The sequence below is a fragment of the Dendropsophus ebraccatus genome, chromosome 4 (genome assembly GCF_027789765.1).
Source record: "Dendropsophus ebraccatus isolate aDenEbr1 chromosome 4, aDenEbr1.pat, whole genome shotgun sequence".
Taxonomy (NCBI): domain Eukaryota; kingdom Metazoa; phylum Chordata; class Amphibia; order Anura; family Hylidae; genus Dendropsophus; species Dendropsophus ebraccatus.
The window spans coordinates 121,199,939-121,226,081 of record NC_091457.1 but is presented as its reverse complement, the minus strand read 5'-3'; the positions used below and the strand labels follow the sequence as shown (position 1 = coordinate 121,226,081).

At 42.9% G+C, this 26,143-nt stretch overlaps 1 protein-coding gene across 1 annotated transcript in view; it reads right to left on the bottom strand.

The window, feature by feature from the left end:
- SUCLG2 (succinate-CoA ligase GDP-forming subunit beta) overlaps positions 1 to 26,143 on the bottom strand; it is a 198,961-nt gene that overhangs the window by 157,265 nt on the left and 15,553 nt on the right. The window contains exon 2 of the mRNA XM_069968783.1: positions 3,341 to 3,482. Coding sequence (XP_069824884.1) covers positions 3,341 to 3,482 — 142 coding nt within the window. The remainder of the gene's footprint in view (positions 1 to 3,340; positions 3,483 to 26,143) is intronic.

The following is a 26,143-nucleotide window of genomic DNA, read 5'->3' as shown; positions in this document are numbered from 1 at the left end:
TTATATAAAAGGGGTTGTCTCTGATGAGATCGCCCTAAACAGTTTATCTGTTAATAGAAAAAACACAACTATCTCCTGGCAAAAATAGCTCCGCACTCGTACTCAGGAGGTGTGTGGTATTACAATACAGCTCCATTCACTTCAATGAAACGGAGCTGCAAAACCACATTCGAGTACTGAAGTGGTGCTGTTTCTGGAACAAAGTAGACATGTAAACCCTTTAACTAGAACAAGAAGATTTACAGAGGACCAACGACCTCCTGATATGTCTACTTTAGTAAAAACGAAATGTGGTAACAATTCTGGAGCTTCTTTTCTTAGATCTCAGCTATGTGCCATTCCCATTATATCTCTAGGAAAAACATGAATAAATTGACAATTGGGTGTTACCATTCCTTTCTGTTGAGAGGGTGTGTTCTTTAATGGTCCGATATGGACAGTACTTATTGGGCTATATGGCAGTGTATGTTATTAAAAAAAAAAAGTCACCTAGTAACAACAAATTGTCAATTTGTAGATTCAAGATGCCCCAGAATTGTTATGTCACCCAGGGGCGGTCTGGGTGATCAGATCCCCCTGATAATTAGGAGCTGCACTCCCTGGCTCACAGCAGGAGACAGTCTCCAAAGATTCAGCCTATTACAGCTCGGGATCGAGCAGGGAAGGTCGCATCACTGTGGCCCTTTGCTGCAATCAGCCTTAGGCTCTGTTCACATGGAGCAAAACTGGCGGAATTCTCCGCCGTGAAATTCTGCCAGCCTCCCTGTCATAATGAAAATTATGGGATGCTCTCACGCCTCCTCTCTCCGTGCTGAAGAATGAACATGTACATTCTTCAGCGCGGAGAGAGGAGGCGCGCAAGCCTCCCATAAACTGTCAATATGACAGGGAGGCTGGCGGAGAATTCCGCCAGTTTTGCTTCTTGTGAACGGAGCCTTAGCCACAGCCTTTTTGCACTCGGCACTTTAGGAGCTTTAGGGTGACAAACCATGCTGTTGCTATTTGGGTGCCAGCATTCCTAGACACAGGTATATGAATCAGAAATACAAGGATTTATATGTTTGCGGTTTTCATATAATACGACCACTAGCAGCTCTTTAACATGAAAAGGAATAGCGCTTCCTAATAAGATTTTTGCTTTTGTTGTGTGCCTGAGTAATTTTGTCAATAATCCCTAGAAAACCTATTGTGTATGAACATGCCCAGGACAGCCTGCTACTTCTATCCAATACCATCACAGCAAAGACATCTGAAATGAGTGAGAAAGCAATATGTCAGCTCAGTGAACAGGAAACCTGACAACCGCCTACATACAGTCCAGAAGAGGCAAATAAGCAGGTGCTGAGAAAAGCAAAACATTTAGAAAATTTTTGTTAGAATTTATTTAGGAAAGATCTTTATGATGACCACAATCCCACAAAGGTTGTCCACAGCCCCAAAGACAGAAAAAGAAAGAAGGTAAAATTTTGGGTTGTTAACCTGCTTTCCTGTCTAAAAAGTTGCTTTTTTTAATTCATTTTGGCTTCAGATAGATTGATGTGACCAAAAAATAAATAAATTACTAAATGTCAAAATTGTGGGTTTTTTTCTTACACGTTGTTCAGCATGCAGGATTAATCATGTTATATTTTATTAGTACAGACAATTCCGCAAACGGTAATACCAAATATGTTTTTATTTTTCCTTTATTGTTTATGGTTATTACAGGGCACAGGGCAGGCTCAGCTCCAGGGCCTACTTCATACTCCCCCACACAAAAGCTGACGCAAACAGCCAGACCGGTAAGAGTATGGGGTTAAACTGACTATAATTTGGTCTACTCTAAAATGTTATGCCACAATTTATTGGTGTCTTTTAAGGCACAAAGTTGCTCAGAGGCAGAAAGTAGGCTCCAACTTTCTTACAATCCACACACTTTTGTCAAATTAGGCTAAGTGTCTACAAAGGGTCCATAAATGTGGTGCAAGACATACACTACTCACAAAAAGTTAGGGATATTTGGCTTGGGGGTGAAATTTGTGGAAAATTTTAAAAGTTTCTGCTCCAATGATATTATATCATGAAAGTAGGGCATTTAAAGTAGAATCAGCAGTGGTGATTTTATCATCACAAACATTTTATTGTAACAAAAGCCAAAAAAAAAGTGGTGGGTATACCTTGCCAAAAAAATAGCAATGTTTCAATAACTTATCATGTGACTTTGAGCATCAATCACATCTTTATGACGACATATCGTGCTGTTCAAAAGTCGAGTTATTGTCTGCTGAGCCACAGCATCCCACTGTTCCTGAAAAGCTGCCCTCAGGTCATTTAGGTTTTGGCCACGCCATTTACGGTCCCCCAGTCTTCGCGTATAAGGCATCGATCAGCAGACATGCATGATGTCGGCTGATCAATGTCATTAACCCTTAGAGGACTGGGCCAATTAAAATTTTTGCGTTTTCGTTTTTTCCTCCTTGTGCTTAAAAAGGCCATAGCACTTGCACTTTTTCACCTAGAAAACCCACATAAGCATATTGTATCTGATGGCTGGTAAAAAATTAAAACCTTTGTTACCAAATATATGTTCGCTCTATTCCTATGCTTATAGCGCTTTTATCCTTTAGTCTATGGGGCTATGTGAGGTGTAATTTTTTGCGCCATGATGTGTACTTTCTATCGGTACCTTGACACCAAATTATGCAGCGATACCAAACATTTTTAGTTATTTATTTTTATTTATTACATGGGAAAAGGGGGGTGATTCAAACTTTTATTAGGGGAGGGGGCTTTTTATTAATAACACTTTTTTTTTTACACTTATACTAGAAGCCCCCCGATCCACCTACTAGACACCAGGGAATCGGCTGCAAGTAGTAATCAGATGCAGCTATCAACTTTGACAGCTGCATCTTATTACCTAATTAGCGGGCACGGCGATTGGACCCCGCTCTGAACACCCCTAGGAGGCCCAGGACGTACCTGTACATGCTGAAAGACAAATGACTACAAAAGTAACTATCTGCTGCCGTTGCTCTGTGTAATAGGAGTGACCGCAGCAGATCATCACTATCTTCTATGGGCTGCCCGGACCTCAATGAGCTGCAGCATTGTCATCCATGAAGATGAAATGAACCCCCACCCCCCCGCCCCGCCCTCACTGTCGGTGCGTGTAATAGTGCCAGCAGCAGGCAGGGGCGACCTCAATGAGCTGCAGCATTGTCATCCATGAAGATGAAATTAGCCCTTAGTTATTCATCTACGTTTTTCATACATTTCACCCACAAGCCAAATATCCTTAACTTTTGGTGAGTAAACATATATTTTGTTTATTAATTATATAAAACTTTGATGTGCATACTTAGTTTCTTGGCGGCCTCGAGGGCTTCAGTAGCATTGTCAGCAACAAAGAACCTCTGTACTGTGACGCCATTGTCTGCCATCAGTTTTTTGCTCTGGTACTCCTGCAGATTCAGCCATCTTCTTGTAGTCACTTGGGCACCCTAAAAAAATAAAACAGGACATTTTAGCAATCTTATCTTTATTAGTTTTTGCAAATGAGTCACTGATCCATTGATGTCAGCACACCTTTGCCTGGTGGAGGGATGCGACTGAGACTGAGTAACAGGAAAGTTGGTTACTAATTGAAAAGTTTTGATCAGAATAAAAATCCTTTAATTTGTCATAAACTTGTCAATTTACCAGATATCTGGACTACACAGAAAACTACATAAAAAGGACATTTTTATTTTCTATCATTTCTGTTAAAGCGATAGAACAATTAGTTTTCTATCTCAAGATGGGCTTAGAGCAAATGATGAGTGGGGGTGGGGGGGGGGTTATTGGAAAGGAGCCTCATAAGGGCATAGAGTCATTTTTTTAGCTATATTAAAAAGTTTCTTCACTTTTAAGTTTATTCATTTGTACTATTGATTCATATTTTTATTTGTTACAAATACAGTGATTATTCAAGCCTGGTTCTGAAGGCGTAAGACGACATTAATGCTGTGGTACTTACCAAAAAAGACTTTTTTTTTTGTAAAAGATTCACTGCACACAACAATGTAAACTTTCTGCTTCTACTGTAATATGTGAGCCATGCTATATTGTCCCATCACAGCAGGGCCGGCCTTAGGGTAGATGGCGCCCTGTGCAAAACTTTCTTTCGGCGCCCCCCCCCATGATACCCCATAATAGTGACATAGACTAAATCCCACAGCCTCCCACCCCTCCAGACAACCCCCCACAATCAAACCACAAATGTAGTGTGAGGATGAAGGATTTAGATATGGTAGACTAAATCCTACTACAATGAGCGCCACCTCTAAAGCCAAGCCCTCTAAACCACCCGACCCCTGATCAAGGTATTTACCCGCGCACAGGAGGACAGGTGCCTCCGCGACCGTCCTTGGCTTTCCTGATTGGCGCTCCTGCAGACAATTGTACACAGGGTCGTAGCTAGTTGTTCAGTCTATGGAGGGGCAAGCAAGTCTGAGTGGGCCCCTAACCGATTATGTTACCCATAGGGAACATAAGCAAGTTACCATGCCTATCTATCTATCTAGTTAGGTGACCTCCATCATACTGACAACAAGATGCTGTGAAATCTGGGTGACCTCCATCATACTGAGTACAAGATGCCGGAAAAGCTGGATGACCACCATCATACTGACTACTATACAAGATGCTGGAAAGCTGGGTGACCTCCATTATACTGACTACTATACAAGATGCTGGGAAAGCTGGGTAACCCCATCATACTGACTACTATACAGGATGCTGGGAAAGCTGGGTGACCTCCATATACTGACTACTATACAAGATGCTAGGAAAGCTGGGTGACCTCCATTATACTGACTACTATACATGATGCTGGAAAGCTGGGTGACCTCCATATACTGACTACTATACAAGATGCTAGGAAAGCTGGGTGATCGCCATTATACTGACTACTATACATGATGCTGGAAAGCTGGGTGACCACTATTATACTGACTACTATACAGGATTCTGGGAAAGCTGGGTGACCTCCATTATACTGACTACTATACAAGATGCTAGGAAAGCTGGGTGACCTCCATCATACTGACTACTATACAAGATGCTGAGAAAGCTGGGTGACCTCCATTATACTAACTACTATACATGATGCTAGGAAAGCTGGGTGACCTCCATTATACTGACTTCAAGATGCTGGGAAAGCTGGGTGACCTCCATTACACTGACATACAGGATGCTAGGAAAGCTGGGTGACCTCCATTACACTGACATACAGGATGCTGGGAAAGCTGGGTGACCCCATAATACTGACTACGATAAATCATTGCCAATCACAAATGTCATATAATTTTACTAGCCCAGGAAAGACTCCTTCCAGCCAGCAGCATATGGCAGTAGTATCAGTGCTGAGCACAGGCTGCTGTTGCTGGCTCTGGTTCGTAGCATGGACAGTGGTCTGTCCCAGCACACTGAGGGATGTGGCTGCTGCTATGTCCCTAGGCTATTCTCACTTTAGGCCCACTCTCTCCTTTATCTACCTCTCTTAACCTGCTGCTTCTCAGCAGGATAATGAAGACTGCACTCAGTGTCCCACTCGCGGTTGGCGGCGGGGGGCGGGGCTTGTATACAGGGGGCGGCGCTTACCGGGACATACTCGGAACAGTAATTTACCAGGTCCCCAGTAAGCTCGGTAGGCGGGAGCGCCTCCCTATTGGCTGCACATCTAACTTACACATAGGAATCTCTAAGCTAGATGTGCTGCCTGTCTGCAGGAGCGCCCCAAAGCAACCAGCATGGGAGGAGGGGAAGCGGCCAGCTAGAGGGGCGCTCCGGCAGACACACAACACATGTAACTTACAGATTCCCATGTCTAAGTTATATGTGCAGCTCTCTGTCAGCCAGAGCGCCCCCTAGCTGGCCAGGAGTGATGCGCCCTGTGCAATTGCACAGGTCGCACACCCCAAAGGCCGGCCCTGCATCACAGCACATTTTGGTTGAATTTCAAACCCAAATGGTAGAAATTCCAGTAAACCAAGTGAAAACAAAATGTACATAAAGCCACAGGCGTAGTTTTATTACATATATAGATTTTAAGTAATTTTAAGCAAACCATGAAATTGATTTCCCATTTGTTTGCCGCATCTCTACATAGAACTGTACAAGCGAGTAAATTCTTCTACAAAAATAAAATAAAAGGGATTTTTTTTAAATTATTGATGGAGTGCATAGTATTTTAATTTATTGTTGCTGAGAATATTAGTTTAATACAACATAGAAAAGCATAGTGAAAAACATTTTAAACTCCATGGTTATTCCTAGAAAATAATGCAAAAAAAAAAAGAGAGAAAAAAAAAAAAAAAAAACATTTTACTACAGACTCATAAAACACTCCCTTCATGGTGAAAACAGAAAAACAAAACAAAAAAAATGTATATATAAAAAAATAAAAATAGTGAGCCTTAAAGTTTTATGATTGCAAATGTTCAGTATTTCAACTCTATTGGTAAGGAAAGGTTGATCATAAAACTTTGCTTTAAGCAATTCCACAGCTAGAACACGTTAAATCTGAAAAGTACATCTCTTCCTTGTCACAAAAGCCTGAAGCGCAAAGTAGAACATCTGTGAAGACATGGACGGCCGTGGTCTTTCCCAGCTGGCAATGTGTACTGTTAACTCTAAGCCTGCAGGAAAAAGGACAGGTAAGCAAGGGTAGAGGAGACGGCACTGCCTGGCACACCCTCTGATCTTTTCTTATTTATTTATTTCACAGTACTTGGTCACTGAAAAGCATTATTTCTTATCCAGCAAAACGTACAATAGAACATAATCTTCCATAACCCCCTTAGGTGCACACCTGTATGTCAATGCAAAGAACTAAAATTTGCCTATGAGGTGGCAACACAAAATATATTGACTGGATGAACGTTTATCCTAACCACCACCCCCAAGAAAAAATATTGGCATCATCTAAAAGATACACATAGCCTAATCCCAGCATAATGATAATGTCTGCGATTGTTAAAAGGATATGCAAAATAGTTCTCACACCTCTTGAGCAAAGAGCTATTGTGAGAGCTATTTTGCATATCCTTTCTTCCCAGAATTCTCAGTGGAGCAGCAATGGTCTGTAAGTCTCCACAGTTCTTTATGACGGGCTCTCCTTAAAGGGGTAGTGCGGCGCTAAGAAATTATTCACAAAATAACACACATTACAAAGTTATACAACTTTGTAATGTATGTTATGTATGTGAATCACCCCCTTCCCCGTGTTCCCCCACCCCCGCACATGGATTCGGAAGTATAGTGTATCATACATACCTGATGCGGACGCATCATCAGCCGCGATTGGCTGAGCACAGTTATGCCCAGCCAATGACGCGGCAGAGGGGGGCCGGCATCAGGGACGGCTGCAGCAATTCGGCCGGCCTCCCGAAGATTACATCGATGACAGAAGATCGGGGTCGGGGACAACGCGTGTCAGGTATGTATGGTACACTACACTTCCGTCTCCACGTGCGGGGGTGGGGGCGATTCACATACATAACATACATTACAAAGTTGTATAACTTTGTAATGTGTGTTATTTTGTGAATAATTTCTTAGCGCCGCACTACCCCTTTCAGGAGAGTAACTACCCCTTTGACCTGCAATGGTTAAAGGCAGCAGCATTCGGGTCAGCTTACCCTATTCATTACTGCTCTGTAATGCTCTCCATGCTACACCTGCTTCTTTGGGTGTGATACAGAGTAGCAGGGTTTATGCTCTACTTACTAGCACACCAGATATCTGGTGAAATACACCAAAGTTCTATTACTTAAATGGGTGGTGAGAAGTGCTACTGTACAGAGGTGGACTGTAAAAGGGATATTCTTATAAGGCATCTTGGTAATAGGTCATAATTTTCTGTAAAAGCAAATCTCGTTAAAATGTGAATTCCCTTTTAAGTTTCGGTTGACACCATGTAAGTCTTTTACTTTTTAAGAGAAGCATATGCTATTAAGGAACATACGTAAAACTAAAAAAAAAAAATGTAATGAAGCCTGACCATAGAGAACTATAGCAGCGCAGCCAACTTCTGACACTACCCAGCAGATATTGGCAATAACACTTATGTACTCAGTAAACACCCACAGTAATTGGAAGGTATAATGGGGGCTCCAGGCCTTCCAAAAGCTAGAGATATGCTACAGAAAGGAGAACATTCACACACCACAGAAGAACAGCCAAATATCACCAGCCAAGTCCAACATAAGTCACCACTGAAGAGTTATTACAACTGGGGACATCATTAGTGTATTTAAAAAAAATAATAATAATTATATACCGTGTTTCTCTGAAGATAATAGTTTTATTTTATTTTTTTTCCCCAGCCCTGCTCTATACGGTGGTTAGTCGCCATACTGTATGCACCACAATTGTTAGGAACCTATACTAAAAGTTCCCCTGTAGTTAGGCCTCTACACTGTATACCCCCCTCCCCCCATGCTTTCTACATCCCCCTTCTGCAGGTAGCCCCATACTGTATACCTTCCTTCCCCCACTGTAGTTCTACTGCATAAATCCCCCTTTTTAGCGCACCTCCCACACTATATACCCTCCATTAGTTGTTTCCCCATACTGTATACATCCCCTCCCTCCTCTGTACTTGGCCATGTACTCTCTATCAACCCAAAGTCAATGTTCCATACTGTAACTTCTTACCCCTCCTGCCTCCCCTTCAGCGTGTGTTAAGCAGGTGGGGGCGGAGCATAACAAGTCTGGCACTGATTGGCTCATGCTCAGCCACCCAGTGTCAGGGATCTGGTCAGCTGACTTTAACTAGGGCTTATTTCTGGAGTCGGGCTTATATTTCAAAACTAATGAAGCTAGGTCTTATTTTGGGGTAACAGTATATCTCAATCTCTCTGCATAAATTTAAATTAAGTATTGTTGTATCATGAATCTGTAGTAAATATATTAAACACAAACTTCAGGTGATGGGTGCAATTATACAGTGGGTGTGAATGTTTTATATATTAGGTGTATATGCCTAGTTCACACTCCAACTGTATGATCATGCTTGATAATGAGCAGTGAATGAGAGAAAGGAGGGAGGGGGGGACCTGGGGGGAAAGTCTTTTTGAATGCAGATAATGGCATATTTGCCTAATAAACCCAATTACAAAGTTTTCTAAAAATCACCTGCCAAAAAAAAAAAAAAAAAAAAAAAAAAAAAAATTGTGCAAAAAAAATACAACAGTGACACTTTAACCCCTTAAGGACCGGGCTAATTTTCATTTTTGCGTTTTCGTTTTTTCCTCCTTGTGCTTAAAAGGCCATAGCACTTGCATTTTTATACCTACAGACCCACATGAGCCCTTATTTGTTGCGTCACTAATTGTACTTTGCAATGACAGGCTGAATTGTTCCATAAAATATGCTGCGAAACCAGAGAAAAATTATATGTGCGGTGAAATTGAAAAAAAAACCCCCGCAATTCTTTTTCTTTGGGGGGGGGGCTTCATTTTTTTACGCTGTGTGTCCTATGGAAAAACTTAATTGTTATGTATGTTCCTCAAGTCGTTACGATTACAAGGATATGTAACATGTATAACTTTTATATTATCTGATGGCCTGTAAAAAATTCAAACCATTGATAACAAACCATTCCCAGGCTTATAGCGCTTTTATCCTTTGGTCTATGGGGCTGTGTGAGGTGTCAGTTTTTGTGCCATGATGTGTTCTTTCTATCGGTACCTTGATTGCACATATGCAACTTTTTGATCGCTTTTTATTACAATTTTTCTGGATTTGATGCGACCAAAAGTGCGCAATTTTGCCCTTCAGGATTTTTTTTGCGCTTAAGCCGTTTACCGTACAAGATCAGGAATGTGATAAATTAATAGTTCGGGCGATCACGCGGCGATACCAAACATGTTTATTTATTTATTGATTTTTATTTGTAAAATTGGAAAAGGGGGGTGATTCAAACTTTTATTGGGGGAGGGGATTTTTTATTAAGAAAAACACTTTTTTCTATTTTCACATACAGTAATTAGAAGCCCCCTGGGGGACTTCTATATACACAGCACTGATCTCCCATTGAGATCAATGCTGTGTATATAATAAGAGCAATGATCCATCAGATCATGGCTCTATTATAATAGTCTGTTGCAGACCATCTAAATAGATTGCAGAGTCGGGACGCTGAGCCCCGGCCGGCTCAGTACAAGTGATCCCCCACTAGACACCAGGGAGAGGGGCCACATACACTCTTCAAATGCAGCTGTCATCTTTGACAGCTGCATTTGAATAGTAAATTAGCCAGCCGCAGCGATCGGCCCGTGCCGGCTAATACCCGCGGTGCCTGGCTGCACATAGCAATCGGGGACCACGGGCTGCAGAGAGGGCTCACGCCGGGAGCCCTCTCTGTTTACCCTTAACGGCCGCATGACGGGTATACCTGTCGTTAAGAGGTTAAGTTCACACCCATCTGACAGCTAACTGAATTGTCAGAGACACTATAAACCTGCCTATCTCAGAACAAAAGAGTATGTCAAGGCACTGTACAAAGCCGTGTGATCTGGGCACCCTAAAGGCCATATTACACAAGGCAATTATCGGCTGAACCGACATTTACGGCTGATAATCGCTTTGTTTAATAGAAGACAACGATCAGCCGACATGCACAATATCGGCTGATCGTTGTCTTCCAACATGTTGAAAAATAAAAGATGAGGATAGCTGCCATTGCTCTGTGTAATAGGACCGATGCTATCTCCTATGGGCTGCCCGGACAAACTAGCCATCATTTTGGATAAGTATAACTTTTTTTGCACATGCACTTTTTGTTCTGCAAACTTTGCGCTTGCTTATTACTGTATTTGTACAGATATTGCACCAGTCATGCTGCTTTTTTTTAACCCATACGATGGGAATGAATGAGGTTCCCTTGTTCTTATTGGGAGGGGTGATGGACACACATTTAAAACCACTTAAAAAGCTGTATTGTGGTCCCTACATGTGAATCAATAAACATTGTTATATTATTATTATTATTATTATCATTATTGTGAGGTGCAGTCCGTACATACTTGTTTTGTTTCTTGTTCAGGTTTTCTAAGATATGAGCTTTATGGGTACGGCATTGGTATCTGAGAGTTGTGCCAGGTTGTCCTACCTTTGACTCCCATAGTATCCTTAAAGTAGTACTCTGGGGAAAATATTTTTCTTTCAAATCATAAAGTTATAAAGTTATGTAGATTTCTACTTTACTTCTATTTCAAAATCTCCTGTATTTCAGTATTTATCAGCTGCTGTATGTCCTGCAGAAAGCACTATATACTTTTCAGTCTGACACAGTGCTCTCTGCTGTCACTTCGGTCCGAGACAGGAACAGTCAAGAGCAGCAGAGGTTTTCTATGGGGATTTGCTACTGCTCTGGACAGTCTCTGCCTCAGACAGATGGCAGCAGAGAGCACTGTGTCAGACTAAAAGCAAACACCACTTCCTGCTGGAGATTCAGCAGCTGGTAAGTATGAGAAAACTTATGAGATTTTTAAATAGAGGAAAACTACAAATCTATATAACTTTATGAAACCAGCTGATTTAAAAGAAAAGGATTTCTGCCGGTGTACCCCTTTAAAACTTCTACTAATCCTCCATGAAACATAGGAATAAAATCGACTGGTATCTTACAATCTTTTGTATCAATAAGTTGTTTCCCTAATGCATTTGAGACCTTCAGCGCTTATTGGACGAGATGCACTGACAAGAGAAATGGTAACACCCAGTCATCAATATACTGATACAGCCCCAGGAGAAATAACAAGGAACAGCACAAGGCAGAGCTGTAAATAAAAGATGCACCACAATCGTTCTATACTTAAGAATATAAGTATTCACTAAAACAGAGATGTCAGGAGAACGGACTGGTCCCTTTAAAAAATGCTATAAAGGCAAGATCATTTTGGAATTATCCACAGATAGATGAGAAGGAGGGACATACTGCAATATCCTGTTATGGGATGTCTGCTATATACATATAGACAAGTAAAGGAAAGGGTAAAGGTAAAAACAGAAAATAAAACGGAGCACTTTGTGCGGGAACTAGTTTTGTGCCGTCAGTAACAAGATAATAAGTGCAGATTGCTTCTGGGGGAGGCAGAAACGCGTGTGGGAAGTCCTGAGCTCCACACGTCTGCTGCACCATATGTACAGCAGCACCGCACAGATCCCACAGCTCTGCAGACTTACACCTTTCATCTGGACAAGGTTTCATTTGCTCAGAAAAAAGCAGTCTCTCCCCTCACTATAAACACCATGAGGTCCATCTATTTATTGGTGCAGGCCAGGGCTCACGTAAGTGCATTATCCATATTACAACATACATATTGGCACGCCAAAGTAATGAGGCTTATTAAAGTAAATAACGATAGTACTATACAAACAGTCTCGACTATTACGTGTCGCTACTGCTATAAAAGCTGAACCATCAAATTCCCAATGACATCACATCAGTGTTGGCCAGAAGACTTAACCCTCTGATGTCTCTACTAGGTTTGCACAAAAATATATATCACTTGGTGACAACTGTGTATTATATTGGCATCAAATCATCTGCAAATGATATAAAGCTTTAACCCTCTCCTGGGCTTCACTGCCCCAAAAACTGCAAATTGCTCATGACATGAATGCTGCCGCACAGGGTAAAGTTGAAGGTCTCTGCGATGCACTGTAAGGAGATAAAGCCTTACCGACCCTTACTAATAGGACTTGCGCTTATGTAGCTTTTTCCCCTATCCCTCCTCCTCTACTTGGTACTCTACGAGTAATCTAGTATTTACAGCTTATGCTGGAACACAAGATACACACTGCCAGAGAGGCAATATAAGTATCAATCTGTGCCTGCTGGGGAGGCTGCACCAGAAGTGGGTCTCGTCCAACTCTAGAGAGCACGTTTTAAGAAGTTCCCATCTGAATATGTGATTAAGTGGCCAAAGATGCTTTGAAGACAGCAGGGGTCTGACCTGGACCTCCTGAGAAAAACATGCAAAAGAAGGAAGGGGTGACTGAGGCGAAACGCTGGAAATGCAGGACATGCTGATAAGAAAAAGTTTTGTTGAGTCTGTGTGCTAGTGGGCTCCTGACAGAGGGATAATCCATGTAATAGAGAGAACAATCATCAGCTGATCATTTCTTTAGGTCCAGACCTAAGGGCCCTATTCCACAGTAACGATAAATCGGCCCAATTTGGCCCGATTCGGCCGATTATCGCTCGGTGAAATAGAGAGAACGATCAGCCGATGATCGTGTCATCGGCTGATCGTTCATTTAGGGCCAGACCTAAAATCATCGTTCCCCCACCGCGCATCTCTACGCGGACGGCGACCGACTATTTGAGAAGCAGCAGCATCATACATTACCTGTCCAGGTTTCTTCTCCGCGCTGTATTCATCCCCTTGGTCCTGCGGGCTAAATCTTCAGAATGGCCGGTCAGCTGACAGAGCGCTCAGCCAATCACAGGCCGGGACCGCCGCGGCCTGTGATTGGCTGAGTGTGGCCTGTCAGCTGACCAGCCATTCAGAAGATAGAGAGCGCGGGACCCGGGGAGGAAGACAGCACGGAGAAGAAGCCTGGACAGGTAATGTATATAGTTATGCAAGGGCTGCAAGGACATCGGTAACTATGTCCGTGCAGCCCTCGCTCAACGATCATCGGGCTGTGGAATAGGCCCAGTAAACGAGCGGATCTAGCAGATCGCCGCTCGTTTACATCGTTGATCAGGCCCTCCTCGGCCCGTGGAATAGGACCCTAACAGACCAGAAATGAAATAGCAATGCACAGCCAAATGATTTGGAGATATCCTCCTGAACAACAAGAACAATAAGTAGCCCTCTCCATTTTACGCACATGCTCAGTAGTTCTGGATATTCATGAGCATTAGCAGGCTATGCCCACTAACTGTTGATTGGCAGTTGACAACCTATACTGTGTATAGACAGACAGCTATTAATCAGCACCTGGAGGGCAGATGGAGTGGAAGAGCATGAAGCCCATTCTCCTGCATATCAGGATAATGGCTGAACAGAATGATGTTGCAAGTAATAGACCAATCTGTTCAGTATGTTTGTCACTAGTTTATACTGCCTTAAAAGACGGCAGCATAAACTAGTGACAGATTTCCTTTAAGGGGTTGTTATTGGTTTCTAACAATGACTTGGACTGGGACTGAGAGCCACTTTGTGTCCTGGGATAAGACCCTGTGTTACACAGAGTACTGTGCTACTAGAGATGAGCGAACCTGGAGCATGCTCGAGTCCATCCGAACCTGAACTTTCGGCATTTGATTAGTGGCGGCTGCTGAAGTTGGATAAAGCCCTAAGGCTATGTGGAAAACATGGATATAGTCATTGGCTGTATCCATGTTTTCCAGACAACCTTAGGGCTTTATCCAAGTTCAGCAGCCCCCGCTAATCAAATCAAAGTTCGGGTTCGGATGGACTCGAACCTGAACCCGGTTTGCTCATCTCTATGTGCTACATGTATGCTGCATGTTCACAGCTATGAGTAGTTGAGCAGTTCATAGCAGATAACCACCTTTTCTTCCTTTTAGCTGTTAATATTGTTTTTTGTTCAGGTCTTCTATATATTATTTCCTTTTGTTAATTTTGTTACAGTATGTATGATTAACTTGCATACATCAGCCCATACATGTTATATTACAGGTAATCTAATGGCCTTAGCTTATACACGGACCAATATAACATGCAGTAGCTTGGTTATTTGGCACTTTAGCTAATCCTTTATATTTTTTGTATTTTTATTATGTTTACATCTACCTGTACAAGACAGAATTCTACATAGTTTCTCTATTCCTGTGATGCCGCCCCTTCTGTTGTGACACTCGTATAAGTAATAATAGTAATGAAGAATATTTATTTCTTAGTATTTTGGCAATCAGTGCTCTTTTTTGGAGGCTGTATAATTTGTGCATGGAGAGATGCCAGTAATATACAGAGCAGAGCTGCAATCTATACCAGATTGTTGTGTTTGATGTACTTTTATATAATGTCTTTACAGGGTATATTATTCCTGCTAACTAAACTCCAGTAGTTACTAAAGCTGCAGTCATTGTATACAGCCAAGAGCGCGATACTAGAAACAGACTAGGAAAAAAAGGTGGAGGAGGCATGGGAACAACAGGAGAACAATGTTATAATGTGGGTTTGGTGGTTGTGGGAATTCAGGTCTCTGCTAAAGTTTCTTACTTATAAGTGACCATATGCTGGCACTTATAGATGTGGCATATGTGGCACGCCAACCTGTGGGTCAGTGAGGGTCCAAAAGGAACCGCAGCAGCACATCTCAGTCTATACCTATACAACTCCTTTACTTCCCACATCATATTAGTGACTTATAGCTCATAATTGGAAACCAATAAGCAATTTTCCAGACATTACCTCTTCTTACAGGAAGCATAATGCTGTATATAGATGATGGCTCATCAGTATGCCCATCTCTTAACAATGAATACAAAATACAGCCCAAGTCTGTAAATGCAAAACCTATCGGTCAGAAATTCCTTTCACTAACAAGCAGTGAAGATATTTTTCAAGGAATATACATGAAAGCTTAAAGCACGTGTACGTGAATTCAGAGAATCCTCTTGAGACGGTTTACAGCTGCCAAAAGGACCTGTGATGACCTGAGAATTCTTAGAACATCAATAGGATTGGATAAGGATAACTTATGGGTCCAGGACGTGATGGATTATCAGCCTGAGTCTGTTTTAGAACCATTATAGCCATTTTCTTGCATCCATATATATAGGACTGTTATTTGAATTCCACAATATGATATGCGGGAAGTTAGTGATTGAATATGACATTTAAATGGGCATCGTCGCATCACACGTCTCTATAACCTGATGAAGGCAGATGAAGGCAGGAATAGTATGCGTTTATACTTTCCCTTTAATTCCGTGCATGTGCTCCTATTGTGCATAACTGTCAAAGATATAAAGTTTTGTTTGTTTGTTTTTTTAAAAGATGGACAGAGTTAAGGGAACTTCAAGTATATTTGGGCCATAGACCAATGGGCAATAGACTCATTTTATACCAGGCACAGCTTTGCACAGCTTTGCACATTTTGCAACGGCCGTGCCCGATACTGCAGCTCTTTGCAGCTCAATTTCATTTAAAGGAGTTATCTACCTTTAGAGATGAGTACACTTCGAGTATGTTGAGGTTTGTCCGAACCCGAACTCTCGGGATTTGACTACCATGTTTTCCAGGACTCACTAGGGTTGCATCCAACTTCTTCAGCCACCAGTAAACAAATGCCAAAAGTTTGTATTCGGACGAACCTGAATATACTCGAAGTTCACCCATCTCTAAAGATAGAGATAACTCCTTTAAAAGCTGCAGTATCGGGCATGGCCGTTGCCAAATGTACAAAGCGAAGCCTGGTATAAAATGAGTCTTTGGCCAATGGGTCTATGGCCTCTTCGATCAGGTGATCAGTGAAGTAGTCAGGAACTGAACTCCCAAGGGTTCTAAGGAAAGGCCATAAATATTAAAGTCATTGAAACCAGCTGTTCCATCACAGTCCCCCACCCTGCCTATTTCCCGCCCAAAGCTGTTGCAGAACATCTAGGCTGTGTTCATACATTTCAGTTTCATTGTGTTACTGAATTATTTGCAGTACGTTATCATTTCATTGTGGTCCCACCCACACAGCACGCTGTATTCTCTGCTTTATTCCAATATCAGCATTACAAGTAAAGAACTTTTTAAATTACATTTTCTTTTTTTTTTTTTCCTTTCCATGCACATATTATGATCAAGCATCTTTAATCTTTGAAGTTGATTCCCACAAAAAGGACTTTATTTGATACTATCTTACACGGGATATACTGTTTATGCCTTGTTATTTGTGCAGGTGGGATTGGCAGTGTTGGCTTTGATCCAGTAATGCAATGACACTCCAACATGTGTGAACATAGCCCTAATTTCTCTGTAGACTTTTGCACAATCAGCGAAGTTGAAACACCTGCTTCTGGCCAATCAGAGATGGTGAATTACGCCCTGCCCCCTCTCTGCATCATCAGCCTAATGCTGCGTTTACACGTAACGATTATCGTGCGAATTTGCGCGATAACGGTCGAATTTGATCGATAATCGTACGTGTAAACACATCGAACGATCAAACGACGAGTGAGAAATCGTTCATTTTGATCTTTGAACAAGTATTCAAATCATCGTTGGTCATTCGCTAAAATTTCGCTGATTGCTTCGTGTAAACGGTCGTCGTGAAAGTCCTCCCGCCCGCAGCCCGGTCCCCGCTCCTCCGCTCCACGCATCCTACAGCCTCCTGTGCCGGCTCGATCGCCACCCCCGGCGGCCTGATCGCCAACCCCCCCCCCCCCCCCCGCCCCAATCGCCACCCCGATCGCCTTACCTGCTCGGCGTAGCGGGTGTTCGAAATTCCCGGCTTCCCTCTTCAGTGCATTGATTGGCTGAAGAGGAGCTGTTTGAAATTCCTGGCTCCCCTCCCCTGGGAATTTCGAACACCCGCTACGTTGAGCAGGTAAGGTATGCTCGTGGCCGGGGCGGCAGGGATGCTGATCGGCCGACGGGGGGGAGGGGGGGAGGGCGCAATCGAGCCGGTGCAGGGGGCTGTAGGATGCGGATAGAATTTGTAGTTACACCAGTATCTGCACTGCCATGGCTTATGTTCACCACAGAGCAGTGGTGTCATACTCACATGCCTCCATGCCTGTTACAGAACAATTCCAATCATGCCTTGCTTTGGCCAGCCCAGCATGATGGGGATTGTAGTTTTGCAACAGTTGGAGGGCTGCAAGTCAAAATCCCATTGAATCCCATGGATCCCATTGAATTATAATGGAATCCACCTGAGTTCCAGTACTTCTAATGGCAGGAATAGCAGTGCAGACTGCGCTATAATAAAAAAAAAATTCCACAACCGCTAAAGTCAAGAGTAAAACTATAATACTAATTTGCTCTTCTCCATCTTCTAAAATAAATTCGACCTCGGTCTTCCACATATACCCTTTCTAGGCCCCTGTTCCCTCAAGCTACAGATTCACAAAACCCATGTAACCTTTTAAAATCAATTCTATGCTTTTTTTTTTTTTTACAGCCATTGCTGTACTTCTCCCCTCACGTCCTGGCATTTTACATTTCCACTATCTCTGGCCTTTGCAAACTGTATAAGAAGAAACATGCAAGATGTAATGGTGTTTTCCCACTTATAAAACAAGGCGATGTGAACTTTCTCCTCTCCGCTCGGCAGTGTCTCAGCAGGCAATAAGCAGCTCCAGGTTTTACATATACAAATATATAGAATTATGCTGCTAGTTTTCTTTAAAAGCTTTTTTGCATTCAGCTCCTGAAGTTCTCTCCAAAAATACAAGAATTGCCATTTCCATTGCTCCTACACAGAATGGGAGCACAGACAAAAAAACTCCCCTCTACACCAGTCAGATCCACAACCCAATATTAAAGAAGCATTCCACAATTTATTTTTATCCCTCCCCACGCTGCACACTGGCACATATACTCACCAGCGATTATCAGTGTGCCACGCCGTGGTCCACGTGACATCTTCAGCTCCGCAGCTAAGACAGGAAGTAGAGAGCGCTCTGATAGAGATACATTGGAGACCCTGACTTACAACCTTCAATAGTCCTGGAGAGAGAAGAGGGGTCAGAACAGCTGTGACGTCACTGTGCCCAGGATTTGAATGGTGCCACAGGAGCGGACTGAAGCCAGGTATATATGCCAGCATGCAGCAGGGGCAGGGATAAAAAAAATTGTGGAATGCTTCTTTAACTCTGTATCAAAAAAATTTTAATGAACAAAAAAAAAACTTGGATGGGAGTCTTACAGTTAAGACCCCCACTGATCAGGAAAATAGGCTGATCAGGAAAAAGAGAAGCCTGCATGCGAATGGCGGGGTTCTCTAAAGTTTTTTTTTTTTTATAATGACAGGTACACTGAAACACACATTCCATATCATCTTGGGTAGAGAACCATCACAAAGAGCATATCCAATTGACGCATGATGGTCACCCATTGTCCTGTGCACCACCTTTTCAGCCAAATCTGGGCCATTGTGTCACAATTTGATAAATTTCACCATGTTGGTATAAAAGGAGAAACTCTAAGCTTACTAAAACAAGTAAAAAAAATACAAAATTCCCCTGCAAACCCCCCTCCCCCCATGTATCTGTATATTAAGGCCCTATTACACAAAATATATTTAGCCGATAATCGTCTTGTGTAATAGAAGACAACGATCAGCCGACATGAACAATGTCGGCTGATCTTTTCAGTCATTTGGCTTTTAACATGTTGAAAGACAAACGACTAATATAGCAGCGATCTGTTGCCGTCACTCTGTCAAACAGAGGCGGCGACAATAAACTACTGCTATCTGCTATTGGTTGACCGGACCATCAAACAATTACCTGGGCAGACCCCCCAACCACCCACCCCCGTGCGGCCCATTCTGCACTCGCTCGCTGATGACACGTGTAATGGCACTGGCAGCGAGCAGAGAACAAGGAGTAAGCGAGCGTTGACATTGCTCTCTGTTGCCCTGTGTAATAGGGGCTTTAGTCATACAACTAAGTGACTAAATGAGCAGAGCGGTAGATGTAGAGTTGTAGTTTACCAAGGTGTTTTGTACTACCTCAGTCTGTTGGCATATTAGTGCATCAAGATGCTTCAAGGTGTTATCCCGATATACTTATTGGTGGTGGACCTTTGCTCTCCAGTGAATGTAATGTAAGCATGCATGCTCGATCACTGCGCCATTCATTTTACATCCAAAGATGGCTAAGTGATGTAGTGGGCTATTTTTGGCATACCCATATCAAGTAACTAGGGTAGCGGCTGACCATGCACATTGCCACTGCATTGACTAGGTGGGGGACAAGGGACCCCCATACTTATGATCAGTATTGTTTGACTACTGGGACTAGATATTTATCACCTACTTTGCAGACAGGAAATACGTTTTATTCTTGGATTAACCCCTTTAATACTGGCTGAACTAAGGATTCTTATATATGGTAAAAACAAAAAATGTATGTGCAATGTAAAAAAACAAAACACATTGCTAGTGGGAAACATTACGATGCAATAGGAATTTTCAATGGCATTTGCAATAGATCCAGCAACATCCCTGAATTCAGCAGCTACAATTCCCAAGCAGCCCTCAAGCAATCCAGAAGTCTCTGGTGGGCTCGGAGCCCATCAAGAGCTGCGGCACTTGATTAGTGAATTGTGTCAAATCTTGAGCAGCATAATTCTGAACTATAATCATCAGAACATAGAGGATCAATAAAACAAGCGCGTTCGGTGCTCATACTTGAAGCATGAATCAAATTCGGCCTACACTCATTGTTACATGATTACTGGTGATTACATTCAGCTTGTACCTGACTCGGACAATGTATCCCCATAGGCCCGAGACAAAAGGTAAAAGGGATTTCTATAGCCTGAAAAAAAATAAACCGCGTTTGATTCTTTCTCCTCCAGCACAAAGGTGAACTGCCTGTAAATCAAAGATCGTCATTAAAGCACAAACCGCATCTTGTGACCTTAAAGAGGGGCTCAGCGTGAGCCTACCACCTACAATAAATACCCACCGTGCAGAATATCGCAGGCCCCTAATTTGCATTACATCTCTGCAGGGGATTCAGTGATGCAGTTACTATAGAAGCATGCTCCCAGCTCCCGAAAACCCCAGGTAACAGCTTTAAATTAACATGTTCACAAGGGCCATCGTACACGGCGTGCGTGAGAGGGAGGAGGTGAGAGACCCGTATTGTTTGACACCTGCTATTCAAAATAACACTGAACACATTCATCATGGGAAATGGTAGGTGTACGACACCTTTCTGAGACCTTTTATACTCGTGTGTCAAGGGCGGCTTTATAAATCATCCCCACGTTAAGTAGTGCATGCTGGCTCCAGACTGACGTCCAATTTTAACGCTGAAATTTCACGCTGGAGGTTCTTTGTTAACTTATAAACGGCTTTTTACCCCCACATAATGAAAACACATGATTTGCATTGTGAAGGATAATAGGCAAATTTATAAGACAGTCGGATAAAGTTTGATCCGAATCTTGGAATAAGGAAGGAGCTTGTAATGTTAGATCTTGCTAATAAAAGTTCATTTAAGTCTTAAGAAAGGGGGGGGGGGGGTTGGTCTGTGGTGAAAATGACCTCCAAACATTGCTCACTTACAGAGCCTGTCTGCTGGATCGGTGCAGATAAAAGTGCAGCCCTTTCCTTTAATCGGTCATTGGTTGCACATAGGTACCAATCTCGTCAGCTGATCGCTGGTTCTATTACTTGGGGCTATGTTTAACATAAAAGTATTTGGAATTTGGCGAGCGCCCTTTCTCCGGACGCATACAATGGATCCTTATGAGAGGGAGATTCCTGCTCCATCTCTAATGAGAGACCCAGGGCCATAGACTTAAAAAAAACACTATAGTCACATTCAGATTCTCTCAACAGAAGTGCTCAAATAATACTCCCCAAAGCCAATCACTGAACTTGCCTTAGCATTATTAATATCGTATACACTATTCATTATTCCATAGGGACTGTTAATCCCTCTTTGCAACCAATGCATCCTCCATCAAAAGACCTACGTCCAGCATGCTACAGAAAAGATACAGATAGATCGATAGACAGACAGATAGACACACAGTAACAGAGTTTGGACCCCCTGTGCTACTCAACCAATTTGGTTAAAGGAGTAGTGCGGCGCTCAGAAATTATTCACAGAATAACACACATTACAAAGTAATACAACTTTGGGCTATGTTCACACTACGTATATTTGAGGCTGTATAGCAACCAAAACAAGGAGTGGTTTGAAAACACAGAAAGGATCTGTTCACATAATGTTGTAATTGAGTGGATGGCCGTCATTTAATGGTAAATATGTGCTGTTATTTTAAAACAACGGCTGTGGTATTGAAATAATGGAAGGTTTTTGCTGTTATATGGCGGCCATCCACTCAATTTCAACATTGTGTGAACAGAGCCTTTCTGTGTTTTCAATCCACTCCTGGTTTTGGTTGCTATGAGGACCTGACATGAGGACCAAATAAAGCCTCAAATATACATAGTGTGAACCCAGCCTTGTAATGTATGTTATGCCTGTGAATCGCCCCGTTCCCCGTGTCCCCCCCACCCCCACCCGTGTACCCGGAAGTGTGGTGCATTATACATTACCTGATCCATGTCGAGGGCCGTCCGCCATCTTGTGCCAAACGTCATCTTAGGAAGGACGGCTGAGTCGCTGCCGCCCGTCCCCCCGCGTCACAACTGTGCTCAGCCGCGATTGGCTGAGCACGGTTATGCTCAGCCAATCGCATCGGATGACGCTGCAGAGGGCGGCCAGCATTCGGAACAGTCGAAGCTGTTCGCTGTCCGCCCGAAGAAGACGTCACTCACTGAAGATAGAAGACTGGTGTCGGCACGTGAAAGGTGAGTATAGCGCACCACATTTCCGGGTACACGGGTGGGGGTGGTGGGACATGGGGAAGGGGGCCATTCACAGACATAACATACATTACAAAGTTGTATAACTTTGTAATGTGTGTTAGTCTGTGAATAATTTTTTACCGCCGCACTACCCCTTTAAGTCTAAGAGTGGTATTACACAGGGCAATGGGGGCCCGATAATACCTGTGAACAAGCGCCAATCTGCTAGATTGCGCGCTTGTTTACTGGGCCTATTACACGGCCCAATAATCTTTTAACAAGAGCTGCAAGGACATTGTTACCGATGTCTTTGCAGCCCTTGTTTAAACTGTATACATACCTATCCAGGCTGCAGGGCTCCTCTTCCTCTGTGCTTCTCCCCGGAAGGTCAGACTATCTGAGTGAGAAACAGGAGAGGTACATGGTACAGATGGGTCAGGCAATAAACGTAATCCAAAGAACAGGCACAGGTCAGAATTTAGAGATTGTCAGTAGAATAGGAAGATGAGGCTTAAAGACAGAAGCTGCTCCAAAATGAACATTGAGTACAGCAGAGTCGTGGACAGGACGGTGCTGCAGGCGAATCTCGTCCGTCAGCATTACACAGAGTTCCTGCGTTCACATTCTTACAAGGGATAATGTCAATCAATGAGTAGGATCCACCTGCCAAATTATACAGAATTTTCCCGCACAAACATACATAAGCAGAGAAGTCACAGTACACTGCGTACTATGTTTATTCATACATAACACAGTGGAAAGGCATCCAAAATGACGTGACGTTTCAGCTCCTCAAGCTAGGCTTCAAAATGGTTTTGTGAGAAGACTAAAACGTTGCATCACTTCGGATGCCTTTTCACTGTCTTACGGCTGAATAAACATAGTTATCATTCTCACCGAGTAGTGTGCTGTGACTTTTCCGCATAACTGATCATGGATCCCTCCTCATTGGCACTCTTACTTCATCCAAACTATCGGAAAGTGCTGCTTTTTTGTGAATATAAAAGCAGTTGTAGATATAAAAGGTCTGAAAACAAAACAGTGAGGCAATTTGCAAAGTTGCTTTGGGGAACCTGCACCCCTCCGTCTGTCCGGGCATGATGAGAATTGCAGTTTTGCTGGAGGGCTGACTTGTTACCTATCTCTGCCTTAGAGAGTACCTGTAACGCTGAAATTCATTCTCCAACCAGGCATGAGGAAACACAGGGCCACCCTGGTGGTTGGGTTGCCAAGACTGACAAAAGACACAAAGTTCTGTGCAGGATCCCATTTCTAATGTTGTCTAGCTGCTTCAGCAAATTGACCAGCCACTGTGGACCTGTATGTTTCCACCTAGATTTAAATAAGTAGGAGTTCAATTTTGCTGGTGCCCTTTTAGGAAAATTATGGGGAACTTGCAGGTTTCTAAGGCTGAAAGATATGAAAATGTAGACTTTTATTGGAAGAACAATCCGCAAGCAGTATTTCATGGTTCTGAGAATATTCTATTTACTATTGTATTTTACTGTATAGCTGATGGGTTTGCGGTGTAATGGAGCCAACAGCTCCTCCGGTTAACAGGCCAGTTACAAGGTACAAGGATCTGCGACTTGTAATGATCATTACACAGTGGGGGAAATGACTTAACCATTAAGCAGATGGGCTTTATCTGCAGGGTTTTTATTAAAGGGCTGTACCAGCCTAGAGGTTACTCCCATCACAGATGGCACAAGCGACACTGCATGGTCTTACACTAAGCGTCTGCAGTTATCATAACACTGTGTATGGAAATATAGAGGCACCTGAAGTAGCTCAACCATAGTGTTTAAGGCCAGAAGTCATAGGCTGAAACTGGACTGATATACGACTTCAACAAGAGCAGTGACCGCCATGGCCCACAGGAATAATTGGAGTTTATAAGGGTATCATTATAAATGTGACTGTCTGACAAAACAATCATATTTTTTCTTTAATCAAGAATATATAAATTACATTTTTGTGATTTTTACACATCTACACATTCTATCTGCAATGGGCTAATTAGCAATGGCAAACAGATTGTGGACCTATTAAATTCTATGGCCCCATGCACACGTCCAATGTCGTTACTGATCAGTGTTGAGGCCGTGAATTATGCTGAAAAAAAACAAACGGAAAAAAAAAACGTCAGCCAGTGTGCAGTCTTTAATTGCGCCACAGTTGAACTGCTTTTGACTGGTCGGGGTCAGAGTATACACGATAAAAACCTGTTGTGAAGATTTTCAAAAATAACGTTCTTATCAAACTATTCGATCCAACAGAGTGTTAACCATGTTAAGGTGAACCTCAGGGAGATGTTTCCTAACACCAACAATGGCATCTGTTGGATTCACATTAGGCCTACAAACTGGCCATGAGGGATCCAACTAATCTCTGTTAAAAACACCCACAGGGATGGGTGGAGTGCAAGCCAGCAGGAGGTAGCCACACACCCCACATAGTCCAAGGGAGGCCAGTGTTAGGGCCCTATTCCACGGGACGATTATCGTTCAGATTATGGTTAAGTCGTTTGAATCTAAGCGATAATCATTTGATTGAATAGCAGTTAACGATTAACGACTTAATAAGACCTGGACCTATTTTTATCATTGCTCGTTCGCAAATCGTTCGCACTGAATAAGACGTTGTTCCATCGTTCGCAGTAGGGACGAACGCAATAGCGACGACAAGACGACCGTAAGAACGATCATAAGTAACGATTATCGTTCCATGTAAAAAGGTGAACGACTACAGGTCTTTCGCAATAGCGGTTGTTTGAGATCATTTATTGTTAACGATAATGCAAACGATAATCAGCCCGTGGAATAGGGCCCTTAATGTTAGGAACCAACTCCCTGAGGTTCACCTTAATGTTCGAAACCTTTAGAACAAGTTTGTATCGCGTGTATGCTGGCGGGAGTATGTGCGGTAAGTCCTGGCACTAGCAGGCTGCTGTTGCACTAACCTGGTTTTGTCTGCATTTTAGTCACAGCGGCATGCAACCTGCACAGTGTAGACAGAGGTATTGGAGTTCTGTAAATTTTTTTATTTTTATGCCCCAAGTTTAAAGTTTATGTTCGGTACAGGTACACTTCAAGGGTAACATCACACGTATCTGATCCGCAGTGGATTTCATGCTGCAAGTATGCAGCGAAATCCGCTGTGGATCCTGTAGTACGAAGCAAGTAATGTATACTCAGGGCCTGGGCTGTGGGTTGCCGGCGGCGGGGGGAGTTAAAGGGAACCGGTCCCATACAGGCAGCAGATCCGCTGCGTATATGGGACCCATTCAGCTTCACACTACAGGATCCACAGCGGATTTTGCTGAAAACTCGCAGCGTGAAATCACGCTGATTTCACGCTGCGGATCCGGTACGTGTGAAACTATCCCAAATGGGTAATCAGTGGTATACCCTCAACAAGGCAACTCCTCCCCACACTGCAGGCATCTACTACAGTAGTTTGGGAAGATGGTATACATAGTCTCATCGAAATGCAGTAACACCATAGTTGGGATTATATGTAATATGGATCCCAAATACACATGCGTTAATGGGGCCCAAAGCTGTCTATTCCATAAATCAAATGTCAGCTGAATGCAGCGTTTTCCGCACCAGTGATAATTAATTTCATGTGCATGGTCGTGGTA